At 48.3% G+C, this 19,564-nt stretch overlaps 1 protein-coding gene across 4 annotated transcripts in view; it reads right to left on the reverse strand.

Moving 5' to 3' along the window:
* Positions 1–19,564, reverse strand: part of Banp (BTG3 associated nuclear protein) — a 72,887-nt gene that overhangs the window by 8,230 nt on the left and 45,093 nt on the right. For 2 of the 4 annotated variants that reach the window (XM_004645006.2, XM_004645004.2), the window contains 3 exons: positions 14,956–15,086; positions 13,245–13,307; positions 11,862–11,900 (listed from right to left, as the gene is read on the reverse strand). In XM_004645006.2, coding sequence (XP_004645063.1) covers positions 11,862–11,900; positions 13,245–13,307; positions 14,956–15,086 — 233 coding nt within the window. Of the gene's footprint in view, positions 1–11,861; positions 11,901–13,244; positions 13,317–14,955; positions 15,087–19,564 lie in introns of all 4 variants that reach the window. The other 2 variants (XM_023705258.1, XM_023705257.1) reach the window with 1 other exon arrangement.

Here is a 19,564-nt window from a genome sequence, read left to right on the forward strand (position 1 = left end):
CACACACACACACACACACACACACACCTCTGATTAGTCATTCCCCAAATGTGCCTTCCCACATCACACACAGGTAAGAAGGTGCCACATTCAGTTCCTACCCATGTAAACCCCAACCCCAAACACAAGGGCACATGCATTCATGTGTACAAACACATTCCCTGGCCCCTTAAACCCCTCCCACACCCCGTCTCCAGAGTCTGTGGCCCCACCCACCCAGGCCTGTGTAATCCACAGGCATCTTGTGACATAGGGTGGACAGTGGCAGTTATGTGCTACTGCTCGGGGATGTGCACTGTTCTTTGATCGCCTCAGGCTCAGTGAAGCCAGATTTCTAGCAGATAGGCCCTGTCTACTCCCTCTGACCTTGCCCTCCTCTCTCAGGCACAGGGTACTTGGAGGCTCCGGCAGGCCACATTCATCTTCCAATGAGATGTGTCCAAACTGGGGCCACTCCCTGCTAGTGCGCACATCAAGAAGTCCACTGAGGCCCTACTGAGGGAGGGGTGTGCTCAAGGCAGAGGCTGTGGGAGCAGCATATAGCCCCCACCAAGGAGACTGTGGAGGGGAGAGTCTGAGGACTTGGGAGGCTACAGAGCATGGAGAGTGATTTGGGTGGAGGAGGCAGGGAGAAGGGAGGATGAATGCTTTCATCGGCCCTCATGGCTGCTATAACTTAGGGCTGGCTTGCTAAGTCCCAGGCCCACTTATAAAACTCATGCAATGTTCTGAAATCTTAAGTTATAATGAAGACACGTTTTGTAAGCATTTCATATCTGAAGAGATTCTGTAGTAAATGACTTTAAGGTAAAATCTTCACTATTTCTAATGAAACTGCTTGAGTCACAAGTGGCATGTTTTGGGAAAGGGGCCACCTGTGCTGTGGCTCTACAGGAGCCCCTGCGTCTGCCACAGTGTGGGAGCTGCATGGCACTGCCATTAGGGGATTCCACAGGGCCTTGCACTGGGTAAGCTCAAAGAACTATAAAGCTCAGCACTTCCAAATCTCATTTTTATCAACAGCAATGATGTAAGCAGCTGGCCCAACTATGCATGAAAGGGAGAGGGGACACTCTCAACCAGAGTGCATGCAGTCTCCCTGCTGGCTGGGCTTATTAAGTGCTTTACAGCTGAGTGACATACTCCATGTGCGTGAGGCTAAAAACAAGGTTCCCAGCCTCTCATCGACTGCTCCCCACTGGTGGTATGGTCTGAAAACAGTGGACGACACTGTGGACATAGACAGGAGCTGGGGACTATGACCCAGGCACAGTCCCCAGGGCCTTGTGTCAGGGATAATCGCAGGCTGGAAGTGATCTTGCAGCGGAAAAGAAAGGCCCAGCTACATAAAAAAGAAACAAAGGCTGACCATCACCCGCCTCAGCATGAGCCACCTGCCTGAATATAGCACAGCCCTGCTTGCGGCTGGGAACCAAGTCTCCTGCTCTGAAGCTCTTTCCTCTTCGTACACAAAGCCAACAGCTTTACTGGATTTTGTTCTAGTTGTATAAAAACACAAGGGTATTATTAAAAAGATCTGAATGCTCAGAAATACAAAGGAGGTTTTACAAAAAGTCACCCAGAGCCCACCGCCCTAAGATAACAATCATGGATGTCCCAGACCATCTGCTGTTGCTCACAGGCCGAGGTGGCTGAGAAAGGTCCTGGCCAGATGCAGCACTCTTTTCCCTGCTTGTCTGAAGGATGCTGATGGTGCCAAATCCATATCCCCGCATGCAGCTCCTCGTAATGCTGACCAGCTTGCCCGGCCCCACCCACCGGCCTGTGATCAAGGGCCACTCGCCACAGTAACTTCGCTTCTCTATCGACTCATGATCCCGTCACCATTTTTGGTTTTGCCACCATAAACAATGCTGTAATTATTCTTTTTTTTTTTCAAAAGAAAACTTATTCCAGAGCCTTCAAACTTTAGTTTGTCTAAATTACTATCCTGAGTGGAAAACAAAGATTCCATTTGCAGCTTCTATCTGGAAGAAACTAGAAATGGGTACAACCTCACATATTTTGTGTCCAAGACAAGGCAACTCTGAGCTCCCTCAGCAGGACACAGGGAGGTCTCCTTGGCAGAGGTGCCCCCACCCCATGTCTTCTCACTCATCTCCCATAGAGTAGGCAGTAAGACCAGGGCTCCATCAGAGACTGCCATGGGGAGGCACCTGTGAGCCACCACCTGCAGGAAGAGGTTGGTGACTGAGACATCATCTGGGCGCCATCACCACACCAGCACAGGTGGGTATCCACCTGTGGAGGCACACCCAGGCCCAGACCGCTCAGTCCCGGCTGTGACCTAGGGGCTGCGGTCCCCACAGGTCTGCAGTTCACACTCAGGAGGAGCTGTCCTACGTGACCAGCCCACCACTGTAGGCTGACGTCAGCTTGCAGAGCTATGGCAAAATGAGCACGTTTCTCTTGTCAATGCTGCTCCAAAGCAAGTCAACCACTTCCTAGACACTGGTGACTCTGGGATGGAGCAGACGCAGACCAGGTGGTACTATGGGCAAGCAGAGCAGGGTAGGATCCAGCCATATATTATAGATGGCAACAAGCCTGGGGCAGTTGGTCCTAGTACTGTTTCCTCTGCTCCAACACACACCGTCAGGAGCCCCACACACCACCAAAGCCACGCGTGACAGAGATGTGGGTCCTTCAGGTGCTCTACAACGTAAGCAGGGAGGCCAAACTAAGAGGAACTGACATAGCAATTAGTCCATTTGCACTTACTAAGAGAAAGCCCCGAGTGTGTGGTTAAATAGGCTTCAGTTTGTGTCTGACTCCCCATCAGTTTGTGCACAAACCAGCTCAGAAATCATCAGTGGTCCCCAGGGTGTGCTGAGTGTCCCTGCTGGGTGGGACCTCGCTCTCACGGCAGACTCTGTGCACTGTTAGATTTCCTACACAGGAAGTTCTCACACTGAAATGATGAATCCTAGTAACCAGGCAAGGCCTCAAATGTAGGAGGCATGGAGGCGTCCAGGACCAACCCCTCGGCCAGGCAGAAGGGACACAGGGAACCATCCCCAGGGACATAGCCTCCTGCCAGAGGGAAGAGGGGATGCTTTGGGGCAACAGCAGCCATTAGGCCCTTGACACAGACACAAACAGGCACCATAGGCACAAAGGCACTTTTTCCCTCTAATAGCACACAGCCTGACAGCCATCACAGGGTTCGAGGGTGATAGGACATAGTTTAATGAGCAAAATAAAGCCCAGAAGTGCTCGGAAATCAGTTTCAAGGCAGTCTGTTTTGCCCACCTCACTGTGCTACAGCCTAAGAGTGCCTAAACGCATCACATAGCCTCCTACGAGCACAGGCTGCTGACTGGACTGGATCGTAAGGCAATACAGAGCAAGGCCCACCCATCCATGTCGAGTCCTTCACCAGGGCTATCCAGGGGTTGCACCTGGGGAGGTGCGCTGCATAAGCCCAGAAGAGGACTGGCCCTCATGGAATCCAGGAAAGCCTGTGGCCTCTCTGGGAGGAGCAGGCCGGATGCGGCCGTCATGGGTGAGGCATAAGGGTGAGCTCCAGCTCCCGTCTAGTGATGAGCTCTCAACTTCCTTCTTCCTGCTTGCACAGCCCTGGCCTGTGGCTTTTCCAAACAGGCTCTGGAATGTAGAAATATCTAACTGGAATGGAGCAAGGCCAGCTCCCAGGCCAATGGCCAGGAGCATCACCTCCCGGCATCCAGCTAGCCCATGGCTGAACCTGAGGGGGGCTCCCAAGGGGCCACACATCATCATCACGCCGGGGACTTGCGGGGGTGGCCTGTGGGCATGTGCTGCCTTCCAGCTTCTTTTGCAGGGTTTTCCCTTATATGTTTCTGAAGCAGAGCCAGTAATTTTTCAGACCAAAGAAAAATGGCAGAGGGTAGGAGTCTGAAGCCGCCTACTAAGGAAATCCTGGGCCCAAACACACTGTGTTTTGGAGCACACACATCTGGTTTTCTCTGTTGCCAATTCTGAAACTCCATTTAATACCCAACTGAGATGATGCAAAACTGGTGCGAGCCTAAAATGCAAAACGCCCAATGACTTTCCAGTAATATCTAGATATAACACTCTCAGTCCAACAAAGAACGCACCCAGATGTAAAAAGACAAAGCTCACTCAGTACCACACTTCCACACTAAGGACCGGTATGTGGTGGATAAGCAGGAGACCTCTGGCCACAGGTCTGGGCAAAACCCCAGCTGCTCTTTACTTATTTGCTGTCGACTTCTAAATCCAAACTGTTTGCAGTGACATTGTCCACTGATCCAAGTGACTTTCCTGGCCCAGGAATCACAAGGAAGCTCACAGAGAACAGCAAGGTGTGGGGAAGATCCCATCCCAGTGACATCCCAAGGCAACAGGCCAAAAGGCTAGCCAGTCTCATTATGTGGCAAATGCAAAACCAAAAAAAACAGGTCACTCAAAAGGCCTACTCCCACTAAATAGGAATACTACCAACATATTTTAAGGCTTTCAGAAACCAAACTGCCCATTTTGGACAGTCAGAACAGATCAAAGTGGCACAGGGTCACAGGCAAAACAGCTGGCATCTCCTGTGAGGAAGAGATGCATGCAGACCTCAGGAACAAGTCCAGAACTTGGTATTGCAGAAAGGCATCCTTGGCCCATGTGGCTGTGCACTGAACCTGACAGACTGAGCTGACAGTCACAGCTCAGGGGAACAGCAGAGGCCCCAGGGCCACCTCACAACATTCCTCCTGGCCAGATGCCATTGGGACAAGCACAACAGCAGGCAGTCCCAGCATGCCCAGGGCTCTTTCCAGTGTTAGAGCAAATCCCACAGTCCAGGGAGAAGATAAACCAGAACTGCAAGCAGAACCCTGCAAAACAGGGGTCTGGAGACATGTGTCCTTCATCTCCATTGTCCAGACAGCAGCGGTGAGGATAAACCCTAACCCTGCAGATGGTGGGGTGGGAGAAGGGGAGGGGCCCAGGAACAGTGAGACCTGGAGCATAGGACTCCTGGGCACTGCAGGCCACAGCTTCTATGTAGGGAACAGTCAGGGGCAGGTGGGGCTGGCCACAAAGAGCAAGAGAGGAGACTTTTATCACATGCATCAAGGACAGCTCTATACTTACACATGCAGGAGCCAGACCCACAGCAGGAGATGGGAGCTATTGCTCAGTGGGACACTGAGGCAGGGCTTAGCTCCATAAGGAGTGGCTCCTCCACTATTTATGATGAACTTTTACAGCTGCTAGGGTTTGTTTTGGAATTGGAGACTGAAACTAGGACCCTTGCACTGAGCGACATCCCTAGCCTTCTTAAACTTTGAGATATGGTCTCATTAAGTTGCTAAGGTTCCTGGGCTGGGATAAAACCCTCTTGCCTCTCAGAGTGCTGAGAATACAGGTGTCCTGCAGACTCCACCCAAACCTGTTCTCTGGGCCTTGAGGACCTCCATGAAAGGAGGGGAGGCAAATTGTATCCCACAGCCCTCAGCTTAGGGAGAGCTGGTGTGCTGGCCACATAGGTGGGGGTCCTTCTGCCCAGCCACAGGTCCCTGCAGCACCAGGACCCTAAGCGGGGCTCGGGGAGACCAGGGAGGCTGAGTGCTCTGCCTCCACTGTGAGTGTTCTCAGGTCACCCAGGCAACTTCTGCCAAGTTGGGGCAAAATCAGTGGAGTTCTGATTTTGCATCATCACAGCTGAGAAGTTGTGACGGTCCATGTATGCAGCTCAGAGGAGGTGATCCTATGCACCTGCCTATCAGCAGAGCCGAGGAACCGCACACCAGGGTCCCAGGCCTTGGCTGCCCGCTCAAGTCCTGAGCTGCAGGTGCCAGTGACTGGAGGATGCCTGCTGGCTCCTTAAACTGGGTCTCCACAGTACTCCTCCCCAGCAGGTAGGCACTCGTACCCAGAGAAAAGGCAGGAGATATCTGCAAGGTATGCCAGGTTGTTGGAACCCAAACCTGGCAGCTGAGTACGGAGGAGCAGTTTGTGTCTAGGTCAGGCCAGGAGATGGGGAGGGGGACACCAGCAGATGGGACTGTTACAGTGACAGAGGCTCCTGAGGCTGGGCAGTCATCACAGGTGGAGAGAGCCAAGCAGGCAGCAGCATCACTGTCAATGGAACCTTGGCATGGCTAGATGGCCCGCCCATGCAGTAGGGCACCTGACCTAACTGACAGGGAGGACTGGCTAAGGATCTGGGCTCTTGGGCAAGCTCTTTGGAATGTACAGCCCGCTATTTGGTGCAGATGTTGTCTTGTTTGTTCTTTTTAGCTGCTTTGAATCAGAGAGCAGATGGAGCCCTGAGGCTGCTTTACCTGCCGAAGGGCACAGGCCCGGTCAAAATAAGGAAGACAAGAGTGCCATGAAGGCAATGCTCCCACCACCTGCAGGCTCTCCAGGACAATCCACCGCCTGATGCCTGGAGCTATCACACCAGACAGTGTGACCCTGGAACCTTGACAGCCTCACTTCGGGGCTGGGGAGACGGCTCAGTGGAATAAGCGCTTCCCTGGCAAGCACAAGGGCCTGAGTTCAATCCCTGGTTCCATTAAAAAAAAAAAAAGAAAGCAAGCCTCATTTCACTGTGTAAGTAACTGCCTTCGGACTACAAGGGAGTTGCTCACCTAGAATTGCTCAGCTTTTGCTCCCAGCTCTGTTTGCTGACCTGTTTCCTGTTGCCCACCTGTCTGTCAGGAATAGCTACCTGCATCTTCCCCACATTTGGGGGCTGTGAGGACACTCTCAGGTGTTCACAGCTTCCCAAAAGGAGAACTCTCCACACTCAAAGCACCTCCTGGGGAGGAGCACTGTGGAGACCAACTTAAGGAGCCAGCAGGCATCCTCCAGTTACTGGCACCTGCAGCTCAGGACTTGCGCGGGCAGCCAAGGCCTGGGACCCTGGTGTGCGGTTCCTCGGCTCTGCTGATAGGCAGGTGCATAGGATCACCTCCTCTGAGCTGCATACATGGCCCTAGTCACAACTTTTCAGTTGTGATGATGCAAAACCAGAACTCCACAATCACAGTGTTCTTCTCTCTCCCAACTACCCACCATCACTAAGTGACACCAGCTGTGCTAAAGGGTGGCTGTTAGGAGGGTGAGGCCTTGGTGCTGACTGGGGCAGTGTGGACCACTCAGAGATGCAGTGTTCTGGGAAGTGGCACATGATGCCTTTCAACTCGGTGCTTCTTCAGGTTTAAACAGTCTAGTCTATCAATATGAAAATGACCCCAGCTTATGCCTAGGAATTCTCAGTATTCTTCACAGCTTCCCAAAGGCTGGGGAATTAAAAACAAGCCCCTCTTCCATACAGCATCAGCAGCAGCTTTACTACTGAGTTGTAGTCAGTATTAGGCATATGACTTTTAAGTGAAAGAGTCACCAAAACATAACAAATTTAGCCATCACTCAGTAGTTAGTTCACGCTCAAGTAAAAATAACAGTGGGGAATGGTATTAGGCTTGGGTTGCAGCTCCTCCCTTAGCACTTAGGAAGTGGTGTGACTGTCACTTAGGTTCCTCCTGCCTGGCACACAGCAGCTACTCTTATGGGTAAGGTCCTGGTCCTGGGGTGGCCACCGACACCCTCACTTGCCTGCCCCTGTGTCTAGCCAGGGTGCACAAAGAACTGCAAGCACTACTGCATGCATCCCACCAACCCCAGAAAGGCCTCCCTGGGGATGGGTAGGGCTGTGGGCACCAAGGGCCACAAGCCTTTCCTTTAATTCTTGGGAAATCCATTAAAAAATGATGAGACCCATCAACAACAATTGTCCACTGGCAAGGAAGGTCTGCGATTCTCCTTGACTGTCTGGAGCCCTGAAAGCCTGACATGGACAGGGAGAAGGAGACCAGTGCACTGCCCTCACCACTACACCAGTGTCCTTGGGGGCTTATTCTAAAGCTCTCTCTGTCTTAGCTAAGAGCAGGCCCTTCCAGACACCATCATGCGAACTCACTCAGAGGTGAAAATGTGAATGTAACCAACTATCTCACCCAAGCTCACCCTTAAAATATTACAGTGTGTTTCCCAACCAAAAACTGTTCAACTTGAAATGTTACTTTTGTGTCACAATTTGTGAGACACAGTAATAAGAAATTCTGTAGCAACAAAACTGACATCCCTATAAGTAACACACCATCCTACTGTATGACCAGCCAACACTTCAGCCAGAAGCTTCCTTCTCCAGAAAGAACAGTCATGAGCCTGGGCATCTGGGTCTGGCAACCTGAGCCTGCCAAGCCCCGAGTCCTCTCCAGTCCCTCCAGCATGACAATATGCTATAAGGGAGCACTTATCTGCCAGAGTAACAGAGAAGACACCAGAAGACTTAGTATCAATGTAAGAAGTCACCAAAACTCTAATACTATCTATGGTTACATGGAGGACAAAAGAAATCAGTAGTTTCCATCCACTTCAGGTGCCAACTTTACAGAGTCAACTTTCAACAAGAACCATATAGAATAAAGTCACAATTTCTGAATGCTCAAGGCCAGGCTCAGGCCCATATATCTCATTCCAGGAGTTGCCCTGTGCAGGACCAAAACTAGTGGCTGCACTTCAAATGCAACTGCAACCAACACAGCCACTGCTCTCTCCCAAAGCAATAAAGAGGGAGAACTACAACAACAGGATGCATGGGGTGCAGGTGTCTGCAAAACAGGCTCTGCAGAATGAGGCTCCCCAGAGACTCCTGAGCCATACTTCCTGGGGTTTCCATGAGACACAGCTTCTAGAAGCTGGGCTAAGTAGTTCAGTCAACTCAAATGCCAGGTTCCAGGAAGCTTTCATCTCCTTGATGCTGATCACTGGACCATTTACCACTCATGGAAAAGACTCAACAAGAGCCCCTCAGGCTAGGAGCTCACTGCACAGCTCACATGCAGCAAAGAGTAGAGGCCTTGGGCGAGAAGTCAGCATCCTGCAAGAGGCCAGCAGTCCCTGCCTCATCATATCTGCAACCAGCCTCTGGAGCTTGCAAAAGTCCCCAACTCTCCCTATCACTGGGAATGGCTACTCCTTGTGTGCCCATGGCAGGTAACGTCAAACAGCACCTGCCCTAGAGGCTGAGCATAGGTGGCTGCAGTCTTACTGGACTCACCTTTGTGCTCAAGGCCTGCTCTCCAGTGGTGTCACCACCCTCAGGCCCCAGCTCATGGCGCAGCCCTCCGTCTTGCCTATTGTGACTGGATCTTCCCCCAGTCAGTGAAGGAAAGCCAGTGGATTTACAACTCAAAAAAGCAGTGATGACGGGCTGGGAATATATATTAGTGGCACAGGGCCTGCTTGGCAAGCATGAGGTCCTGGGTTTGATTCCTGGTGCACCCCCAACCCTCACTCCCCCCAAAAAAGAAAAAAAGAAGCAACGATAAGTCTTCAAGGGACTTAACAATTCAGGAAGTTATGCTCTTATGCCAACCGCCCCCCCCAAAAAAAAAACCTGGGAGGAGCCCTGCACTGTCAGTTTCAGCGAATCACACACTAATACTTATGCCAGGACAAGGAAGACTCAAGGCTGCATCAGGCCAGGGGACAGCCCCAGACCACAAGCACTGTCCTCCAGGGGGACTCACTCCCACAACCTCCCCCCAAATGGGCCTTGGCCACTTGGCCTGGCAGGCATGTCAGGATGAGCAGGGTATTTTATGCCTTTTGAAACATCACTCTGTTGCATAATTATCTGGTCAGTTTAAAAAAATGAAGCCATTAGGAACAGATTAACTCAATAAGTACACAAGACCCTGCCAAATGATAAAATGAAAACAGAATTTCTACAAAAACAAGAAAGGATAAGCCAAATAGATTTACCAGAGAAAGGCCACTTCCTAGGAACACATACACTGTTTAAAATCAAAAAGCAGAGTTTGCTTTAAAAAAGGACTGGGTGCCAGGTTTAAAATCCCTGTTAGCTACCATCAATGTTGCTGTTGGCTTCTACTCGGGGTATGGCTCTTTATTTGGTACCAGGGACTGAACTCAGGACTTGTGCTTGCCAGGCAGGCACTTAAGCCACTGAGCTATCTCCCTGGCTAGAGGCTAGCTTTAACTTGAAGTTTCACATATATGACTGATAGCGAGGCAGGTGGGGGGAAAAATAGGAGATTTTGTAAGAGAAAGAATCAGATTATTTGGCTGGGGAGACACATACCTGTAATCCCAGCACTGTGGAGGCTGAGACAGGAGGATTACTATGAGTCTAAACTGCGTAGCAACACCCTGCATCCATCCAGTCATCCAACCATCAAATAAATTTTAAAAAAAGGAATCTGAGGCCGGGGAGATGGCTCAGTGGAATAAGTGCTTCCCTGGCAAGTGCAAGGGCCTGAGTTCAATCCCCGGTTCTGCCCAAAAAAAAAAAAAAAAAAAGGAATCTGATTATTTATAATTATTTGATACAAGAAGTGATTGAGTGGCAGTTTAGTTTGCAGCAAGGCTGCGTAAGAAAAGAGTGGAGCCACAAATGGGCAGTGTCTCAATCACTGTGGAGAAGAGTGACAGCCACCAGAAGCAGATTGCTATGGGCTTAGACTGGCTCCTCTTGGGTGAGACAACCTTTCCCGACACCCCACCTGCAGCCACAGCCCTGGAACCTGCACAGCTCAGGGATCTCTGGGTCAGCTGGTCTTCTACAAACCTATGCATAAGTGTTCCACTATACAAGACAAAAACATGATTGTATTGCAAAATTCTGAACAGGAATTATTCAGGGTACAAAGGGAGCATCAAAGGAAAGGAATTTTACTTTTCTTCTGCACTGAAGTCCATGCACATCCTAACTATGGTAAAATTCCACTATCGAAGTAAGACCACTATGCAGGAAGCAGGGCCTCAGGCACCCAGCTGACCACACAGAAAGTGAACAAATAGGACTTGCCACCAAGAGGCCACAGCTGCAGCAGGGACATTATGATATTCTAGCTTTGTGGCTCTGTCTCCTTCTCCAAAGCAGGGATTTGGTATTCACATACTAACTCACAGCACTACTTGATGGACAGGTCTGCTCTTTCAAACTAAGAATCCCTAATTCCAACAAGTCCTTCAGGCACCCAGGCTATTCCCAAGGCTCAAGAGCACATTCACTCCTAACCTGGGATGTTCTTGCCCTGCCCTGCAGGATTGACAGGAGGAGTAGGACAAAAGGCAGACATACACCCTGGCCTCAAAGGAACACAGCTATCAGGCCAGCAGACAAGATGGGAGTGGGCTTCTCTGTGCCAGGTTTCTGAGCTACTTCCATGAAACAGGAAGTCCACTCAGAGCCTCTGACTAAGCAGAGGGGAAGAGCTCCTTATCAGAAGCGGTACCTGGCAGAAAAGGCCAGACCAGCTCCTCACTCAGCAGGAGAGCACCCTTCATGCTGGGACACTTTCCGCCTTCCTAGGACCTGTGGCAGGCGCCTCACGTGCATGGAGTCCCACAGGGCATGTTCAGTGAAGGGCTGGGGCTGCTCTTCTCTTCAAAGAAAGGCAAGACGTCTGAATCTGAGCAATGAGCAGGAGCAAACCTGTCTTGTCCTCACACACAGATCCTGTACCAAAACCATTGTCAACCACTCTCACTGGTGAAAATGCACAGAAGAGTGACAAATCCGGGAATGGTGCACAACACCTATAATCCCAGCACTTGGGAGGCTGAGGCAGGATTATTGCAAGTTTAAGGCCAACCTGAACTACATAGCAAGACCCTGTTTCAAAAAGACAAAAAAAAAAAAAAAAAAAAAAAAAAAAAAAAATTAAAAAAGTGACCAACCCAAGGGAAATGTCCACTATGAGGCACGAATGAGAATCAGATCTCACACAGTCAGGGCCGCCCTGGTGCCTCTTAGCCTCTGTGACAGGTGCTCACATCACCATGTGACAGTGAGGACTTACCTGTCCATCCTGGCCCACATGATGGATCTGCAAATTGCCCTGCAAATGACCAGAAGAGGAGACAATCAAGAGCCAGCAATGACCCCAAGATGTGGTGAGACAGCTTCCCTCTGTCCTTCAGGAATACACAGAAAATCACAAATTCTACAAAACTTCAATGCCTTGTAGCAGTAAAAACCACAAAACATTTTCAGATGAGTTTCCAGGTACTTTTTTTTTGTAGAAATAAATAGCTAGCATGATGCTCATTTCCCCTACACTCAACCTAAATAAGATTTTGTAAAAATTTTTATTTGAAACAACTTCAGCTTCACAAGGACCCTGAGGCAGAGCAGTGAGGTGCCTGTCCACCCTGCCTATGGCTAAGGTGTACCATGAAGGCTTATGCACATCACATGTAGGGTAGTGGCCATGTCACAACCACAGGATGTGCCGGACAAAAGTCACTTCCACTCTGCAGAGGACGCTCACTCCAAGTGTGGGAGATTGCTAAATGTCTCTGCAGATAGTCTTGTCTCAACAAAACAGCTTTAGGAGAACAAAGACATACTGGGCTATGCTGAGGAGCATGGCAGCAGGTGGCAACAGGTCACAGTGTTATCACTAATATACAAGTAATTTCTTCTAATTTACTGTGCTTGATTCTTTTTTTTTTTTTTTTTTTTTAATGTATTTGTTACAGGGTCTCACTACACAGCTCAGATTCGTAGTGATCCTCCCCAGCACTGGGAATGTACCCAGGCTGTACCACCACCTCTGGACTCAGGTACTGAGTCCATGTACTCAGGTACGAAGTACCATGCCTGGAACTTACAGGCATGTACCACCACCCCTGGACTCAGTGGCTGGCTCCATGTGCCTGGGGGCAGGGCCAGTACAGCATGTGGTGCTGGGTGTGCTCGATTCTTAATGGAGACAAAAATCATTACACATACAAGAGGGTTCAGTTTTGAAAACTACTTAAAAGAACTGAAATTCTGATTAAAAACAACTGATACAAAAAACTGGAACTTTTTTTTTAGCATAAAGATTAAAACATGATGTGCTGTTTTTTCCTCCGTGCATTTCCCCTCATTCAGATGGTCACAAGCAAAGCCAGAATCCCAATGGACCCAGTGACTGGCGGAGAGTCTGGGCCTCGTGGAGTCTTGGGCCCCTCAGCCCTCCCTCCCTGACCAGCTGACAAGGCCGCAGCCCCCCCCCCCGCCCCCCACTGAACCCAGCATTGCTTCTAGCGATGTTCCTGCCGGCTAGGCCTTCTCACCACCACCACCACCATTCTCCCCTCTGCCCCCCATATGCCACAGGCTGCACTCCATCCTGCCTGCTGGACTCTTTCCTGTACTTCTCTCAACATTTGCCTCCCCAAAGCAAGCCACTCACCTCGCTGTCCTGCGTGATCTGCACTTGCTCCCCCTGTGGCACCTGGGCTATGTGGAGATGGCCCTGTGGAATCCACAGCAAGAGAAGACACCAAGAAGCATCAGAAGAAAAAACAAACTCAAGAAACAACTGTTTTCCGCCACGTGTGTTCCTAACTCTGTGCTCACCGAACCAGCAGTGTAACCTGTGCAGGGTCTGAGCCACTCAGGTGACCTCAACACTCAGGACTCGGAATTCATGGCTGTCACTCCTAGAGGAGCAGTGCATTCTGAGGAAACCATGTCATGTATTTAAATGTCACTGTGCAAATAAATTTGAGAATGCTGACATATACATGGACAGAGACAAGTTTAATCATAACTTAAAAAAAAAAAAAATCGCCAGGTATAGTGACATACCTATAATGCCAGCACTGTGGGAGGCAGGAGGACTATAGTTCCAATTACAAGTTGGAGCTTAGTCTGGTAACTTAGCAAGATCCTATCTTAAAAATAAATAAATCAAAAACAAAAAAAAGAGACCAGGCATGGTGGTGCATGCTTAAAATCCCAGCGCTGGGGAGGCTGAAAACAGGAGGATCGCTATGAGTCCCAGCTGCATAGTGAGACCCTGTACCAAATACATTAAAAACAAACAACAAAACAAAAAACCAAAAACAAACAAAAACCAAAGGGCTGAGCAGGTAGCAGTACAAATGCCCTGAATTCAAGTCTCAGGAGCAACCTCCCCTCCCCTGTTTTCAGTTTGGAGAGACAGAAGCCTCATGGAGACACCAGGAGTGTCCCTCTGCCTGTGTTCTGGGACACAGGAAGGCAACAAGGGCAGTAGTGACCAGGAGGGGAAGAGTCGCATCACATGTGTGAGCACTGAGAACAAGACAGGCAATTTTTATATCAAAGAAACACTCATATGACTTAACTCATGAACATGCTAATAAATGTGGCTCTAAAAGAGCCAAAAACTCCAATGAAAACATACTTGTGTTTACAGACACTGGCCAACAGTCCTATAAACCTTAACTTAGCTGAATGAATTGAGTACTCATCATCGTATTTAAAATTCTATCCTAGCCTAAATGGATCTTAGAATAAACTAGGGTAGGATGCTATCAGCACAGCCCATCCTGTGCCAGAGTGCTCACTCTGCTCTGAACTGCCCAGGTCATATGACGGTGATCACACAAACTCCCCAGGCTGATAGACTTGTGTTTATAACTTGCCTCTCCTCCCCAGAAGGGAGGATCTGTCTGGAAGTCCCCTTTGGGGTGCACTGGGTGCACACCAGGGCCAATGCTTCCCTCTTACAGGTAGTAGCCTGCCTCAGAGGCTCCAAAATGCCAGGTACCATCACAAATGTCAACATGACCCAGGCAGCACCCTCCCTGCCCCTTTATGCTGCCTCTGAGGCATTCAGAATGCATCATAAGAAGACAGGCAGAGGTGGAGACCCACAAATGACCTGGTCTTACTCATGCTGTATATAGGTAGGTGATGTTAGCATTCCTATAGGTCAGCAGACTGGCCCAGGGGTGGATGAGACTGATGAATGCCAGTCCTGATTTCTACTGAAAGGCCACTCAGTGACTGCCCACACTCAGGCTTCTGGTCTTGGTCCACTCACTCATCCCAAGCTTTCAACACCCTAGTCTCACCCTACCCCACGCCCCAGGCCACCCCCCCCCCCATGCCCCTAGTGCTGAGAAGGCACGTACTACTTGCACCTGGCCGTCTTCTCCAATCTGGTGGATCTGCACCTGCTGGGCGTTGGCCAGAGTATAGTGCAGAGCTTGAGGCTGTGGCTGCTGCAGCTCAGGGGCAGGTGGTGGGGTGCCCATCATGGTCTCTGCAAGGAAAGAAGCAAGACAACACTCAGGTGGGCCCCAGATACAATGTGTCATCTCAGGGCCCTCTTGTCCCTCAAGCTCAGTCCCCACAGAAGAGGACAAGCTAGGCCTTATTCTAGTTCAGCTGGCAAATATCCAGTCTTTGCAGGGCTATCATGAGTTTGGAGTAGCTGAGGTTGTTGACGACACCAGAACCAGGAGGGTATAAAGAATCAATGTCACTGGTGTGACAAGGCTTTAGCCAAATAAATGAAGGGCTTCAGGGTATATCTGTGAAAGGAAAGACACAGGGGTAATCAAAATATACAGTGAGTGTTGAAATTTTAAAAATTCACTGCTGTAAAAGACACATTGTGATTAGTCCCTCTCAAAACATTCCCCCTTACTCCAAACACACTTATCCCATGGCCATTTTCTGAAGCAGTTCTAGAAGTCCTCTTTCATAGCTGTTGAACTGTCCTGAATCTATTCAAAACATTTCCCTATCATGGTCATGACTTGGGGTAAGAGCCACAAGTTGCACCGCACCAAATCCAGTAAGAGGAGAAATAAGAACGGCGTCCTTTTGTTGTGAGCCTGTGTATCTATGGCTGGCACTCAGTGCAGCATTCACTGTATTTTTCATCACGCCTGGTGAAAATGCTCACAAAAGAGGCTTTCCAGAGCTGCTCCAGAAAGCAGCAAGAATGCTGGGATGAGTGTTTGAAGCCAGGGGAAATATTTTGAGGGGCATTAACAGCAAAGTGTCTTCTACCTTAATGAATTTTTAAAACTTTTAAGAATGTATTGTACATTTTGATTCCTTCATGTTAATTTTAACTGTAATCAGAAATATGATTTTTTAAAATGCATATATATATTTTTGTTATAGAGAATTATGATGACTGATCAATTTTTAAAACTGTAGCATAAAAACATACTATATTGGGTGGAAATTCTGTGAGAAAAGAAGACTAGAAGGAGAAAAATGAAAGATAATTATTTATGTGGGCTTTCTAGCAGTGCTGGAGATTAAACCCAAGGCTTTTCACAGGTTCTACCAACGCACTACACCCCTGGCTCCAAATAGCCAACTATTAAAAGGCTTTCATGTACTTATAATAGCTAACAGTACACATCAGATTGTGATAGAATAGAGATTCAATTGAATACTTTAAAAAGTAATCTAACTAATAGAAATACTAGTATTTACAACATGCCAGTAATTACATCCTTTTTCATTATTTCAAAGAATATTGAAAATTTTAGTCTCAACTTTTTATAGTCAACTTAGAAATGTGTAAGGAAGAACATACAGTTTCAAATTTAATTAAGAGGATACATGAGCAAAATACTTAAAAGGCCACAGATTCCCAAAGAAAATCTACTCAATGCTAATAAAAATCAGTCAATTTTGATGTTTCTCCAACAGTTCAAAACATAACTAATAATGATTATACTCATATGTAAGGTTCTAAAACACCACAGAAGATAAGATTTGTAAGTATACAAATGATCTTCAAACCTATTATTCAAATTACTGAAATTATCATTTAATCAAGAACTTGTTACAATGTACAACATGACTAACAATGTAAATTTGTGAGGCTTGTTTTGTTTTGGTTTTGTAGTGTTGGGAGTGGAGTCCAGGGCCTTTGCACTGAGCTATATTTGCGATCCCTTCCTTTTACTTTTTTCTTTTGAGATATGCTTTTGATAGAAAATCTGCCTAGATGTAATCTTCAGCCTCCAGAATGCTGGGATTACATTTTAGACATGTATTTTATAATGGACTAATACTGACGTCTAGTGCATAAGTATGCACTGGGAACTTGTACACTATCAGTCACTTACCAGCAGCAAGCATGTTCACACCTGAGCAAGGATGACAGATCAGAAGAGCACCAGACTGTACTGTCTCTGTGTGAGGACCCAGCTTGAGGGTGTAAAAATGGCTGCACACAGACACAGGCCGTGTACTTTCAAGAACTGGTCCTTGGCAACTCCATACCACCACCCATCACAACAGTGCCCTGCTAGGACTCCAACACTCCTGAGAACATATTTAACTGTAAAACCAGCTGCACATGGTGGCCCACACCTGTAATCCCAACACTCAGCTGGGACAGAAAAATCACCCCACGACCACCCTGGACTACTAATAATTTTATGGTTTGTATGCAATCTGGCAGCAATAAATCATCTTTAAATTGACTGATCTTGGCTCAGAATTGTATTTATTTCAAAGTTCTTTTGTTTGATGATAATTCAAAGAAAACAAGATAACCCCAACTAGAAACACAATTAGTCCAAACTAGTGGAATACTTGCACTTTATTGGGTTAGTTCTGTCTCCCAAATGCCTTAAAAACCAGAACAGCTTTTTTAGGCCAAGAGTAGATACAAAAGAGAACTGAAAAGATTCTTGAAGTCTCTTAACCTTGATACCTGTTTTGCTCCCCCTAACCCTAATGAGAACACAGCATATTAAAACAGACAATAAATAATGAAGTCACCTGGTTTATAAGGTGATAAACTTTAGAAACAACATGTTCTGTTTTTCTCAACTGGTTCGATGGAAGTGTGTCAAGGACAGTCCCCCGGACCTCCGCAGGTCTCCCAGCAATGGCTGCACTAGACATGGGTCCTTCGGAATGTCCCGTGTTGAGAGTGTCTGGATTGTGCTGTCTTCCTACTGAAAGTGCTGCTACTTGTGACTTGGTGTAATCCTTCCAAGGCTGTCCTTGACCTCTGCTTCTCCTCCAGGAAAACTTTATCCCACAAAGAGGGCTGGCTTTCTGCTGCCCTATGAATGCTAGATTTGTCATCAAGGGTCTCTAGCTGGCTGGCAGGGATCTGGACACCTCTCGACCCAGAGTGTGTATAGCAACATGAGCCCAGACACCACCCTCCTGCTCCCAGCATGCACATCTCAGAATGCTCTGGGGAACCCTTGTTTGCTCTGTTATGAGCCCAAGAGCGCTCATGGCTTCAGCCTCTTACAGCCTCAGCCTTCTCTCTGCCAGGACACAGCTGTGCTCTGTAGCTCTAGGCTCCCCCTGTACTTCGAGAGGGTTAGGCTGAGGGCAGTCCCCTCTTGCTGCTTCCTCTCAGGGACCATAGCCTGGGCTTCCTGGTAGCCAACATCTACACCCCTGCTTTGGAACTCTGTGCAGGTTTCCACAACAAGGCAGATTTACTCTAGTCCCTGCTAGTGTCATGACTAAAACCTAAGATCTACTCCCCTGAAATATTTTTTCAATTAGATTTTATTGGTACATTTTATTTTTTTTTAAATGTATTTAGTACAGGGTCTTACCACACAGATCGGACTCCTAGTGATCCTCCTGTTTTTAGCCTCCCTGAAAACAGCTCAGATTATAGGTACGTGCTACCATGCCCAGTCTCAATCACCATCTCAGTGTGCCCCGGAGATGGAGCCAGCACAGTATGCTGGGGATCGAACCCCAGTCCCTGTGTCTGCCTAAACAGGTGCTTTAATCCACTGAACTATCTGGCTGGCCCAATTTTAGACATACATATGCCTCTAAATTTTAAACAGCATTGTTAAAACTAAAACTAAGGCATTGTTTACTAGAAATGATACGGAAGCCACATAAAGATATAAAGAGCTCAATAAGGTAAAATTATAACCCTCTGACCCAGAGGCAGCCGTGGTGGGGGTAATCACACATGGACTTCCCACACCGTCCATGCTCCTCTAGAATCAATAGAAGTGGGAAATTCCATGGTGTGTGTGCTACACAGGCACGATCACATGGGGCTCACCAGGAACATCTCACTCACACCTGCTGCCATCTGGATTCCCATCATGGGCTCCTGATCAGCAGGGAGAGGCCTGCGCTCCTCACTCGGAGCTGCTTCCCTGAACCACGCACAAGGGCACTGCCCAGAGTGCAGCTTGTGTGGTCCACTGCTGGCCCCTCCATCCTCAAGAATCTTGGCAACAGCCTCAGCCAAGTATCCAGTAACGACCAAAACAACCAGGAGAAAACCACTTCCTAAACGACAGTGGGAGAGCTCCAGGTGATCTGATATTCCCGTCCAGAATAAAGAACCCCACAAAGACTCCACTCAGGACAGTGGCCTAAGGCTGCTGGGATCCTGAGCCAACCCCACTTGGCCTCAAGTTCCAGAAGCTGCTGCCCAGGAGCTGCACTGGGGTAGCTTAGAGAGACTGCTGCAATCCAAACACTTGCTCCAGCTTTGGGAGGTCCAGGGGACATGTGGTCATCTCTAGTGAGAATTGTCCTCGAGAAAACAATTTCTCCAGCAATCCTGAACAGAAAGGCCAAGAGATTTGCTTCCATTGTTTTGAGGACCAGCCTAACTACACAAAGTCTAAATGAGACTAAAAAGCACAACAACTCAGGCTTCTTCTTTTTTTTTTTTGGTAGGACAGTTTCAATAATTAACACATTGCATACATTCTTCCTAGTGGTTAACTGCTGTACAAGATGCAGACTTGATATCCTATT

Source organism: Octodon degus, unplaced genomic scaffold, assembly GCF_000260255.1.
Source record: "Octodon degus isolate 3935 unplaced genomic scaffold, OctDeg1.0 scaffold00215, whole genome shotgun sequence".
Lineage (NCBI taxonomy): Eukaryota > Metazoa > Chordata > Mammalia > Rodentia > Octodontidae > Octodon > Octodon degus.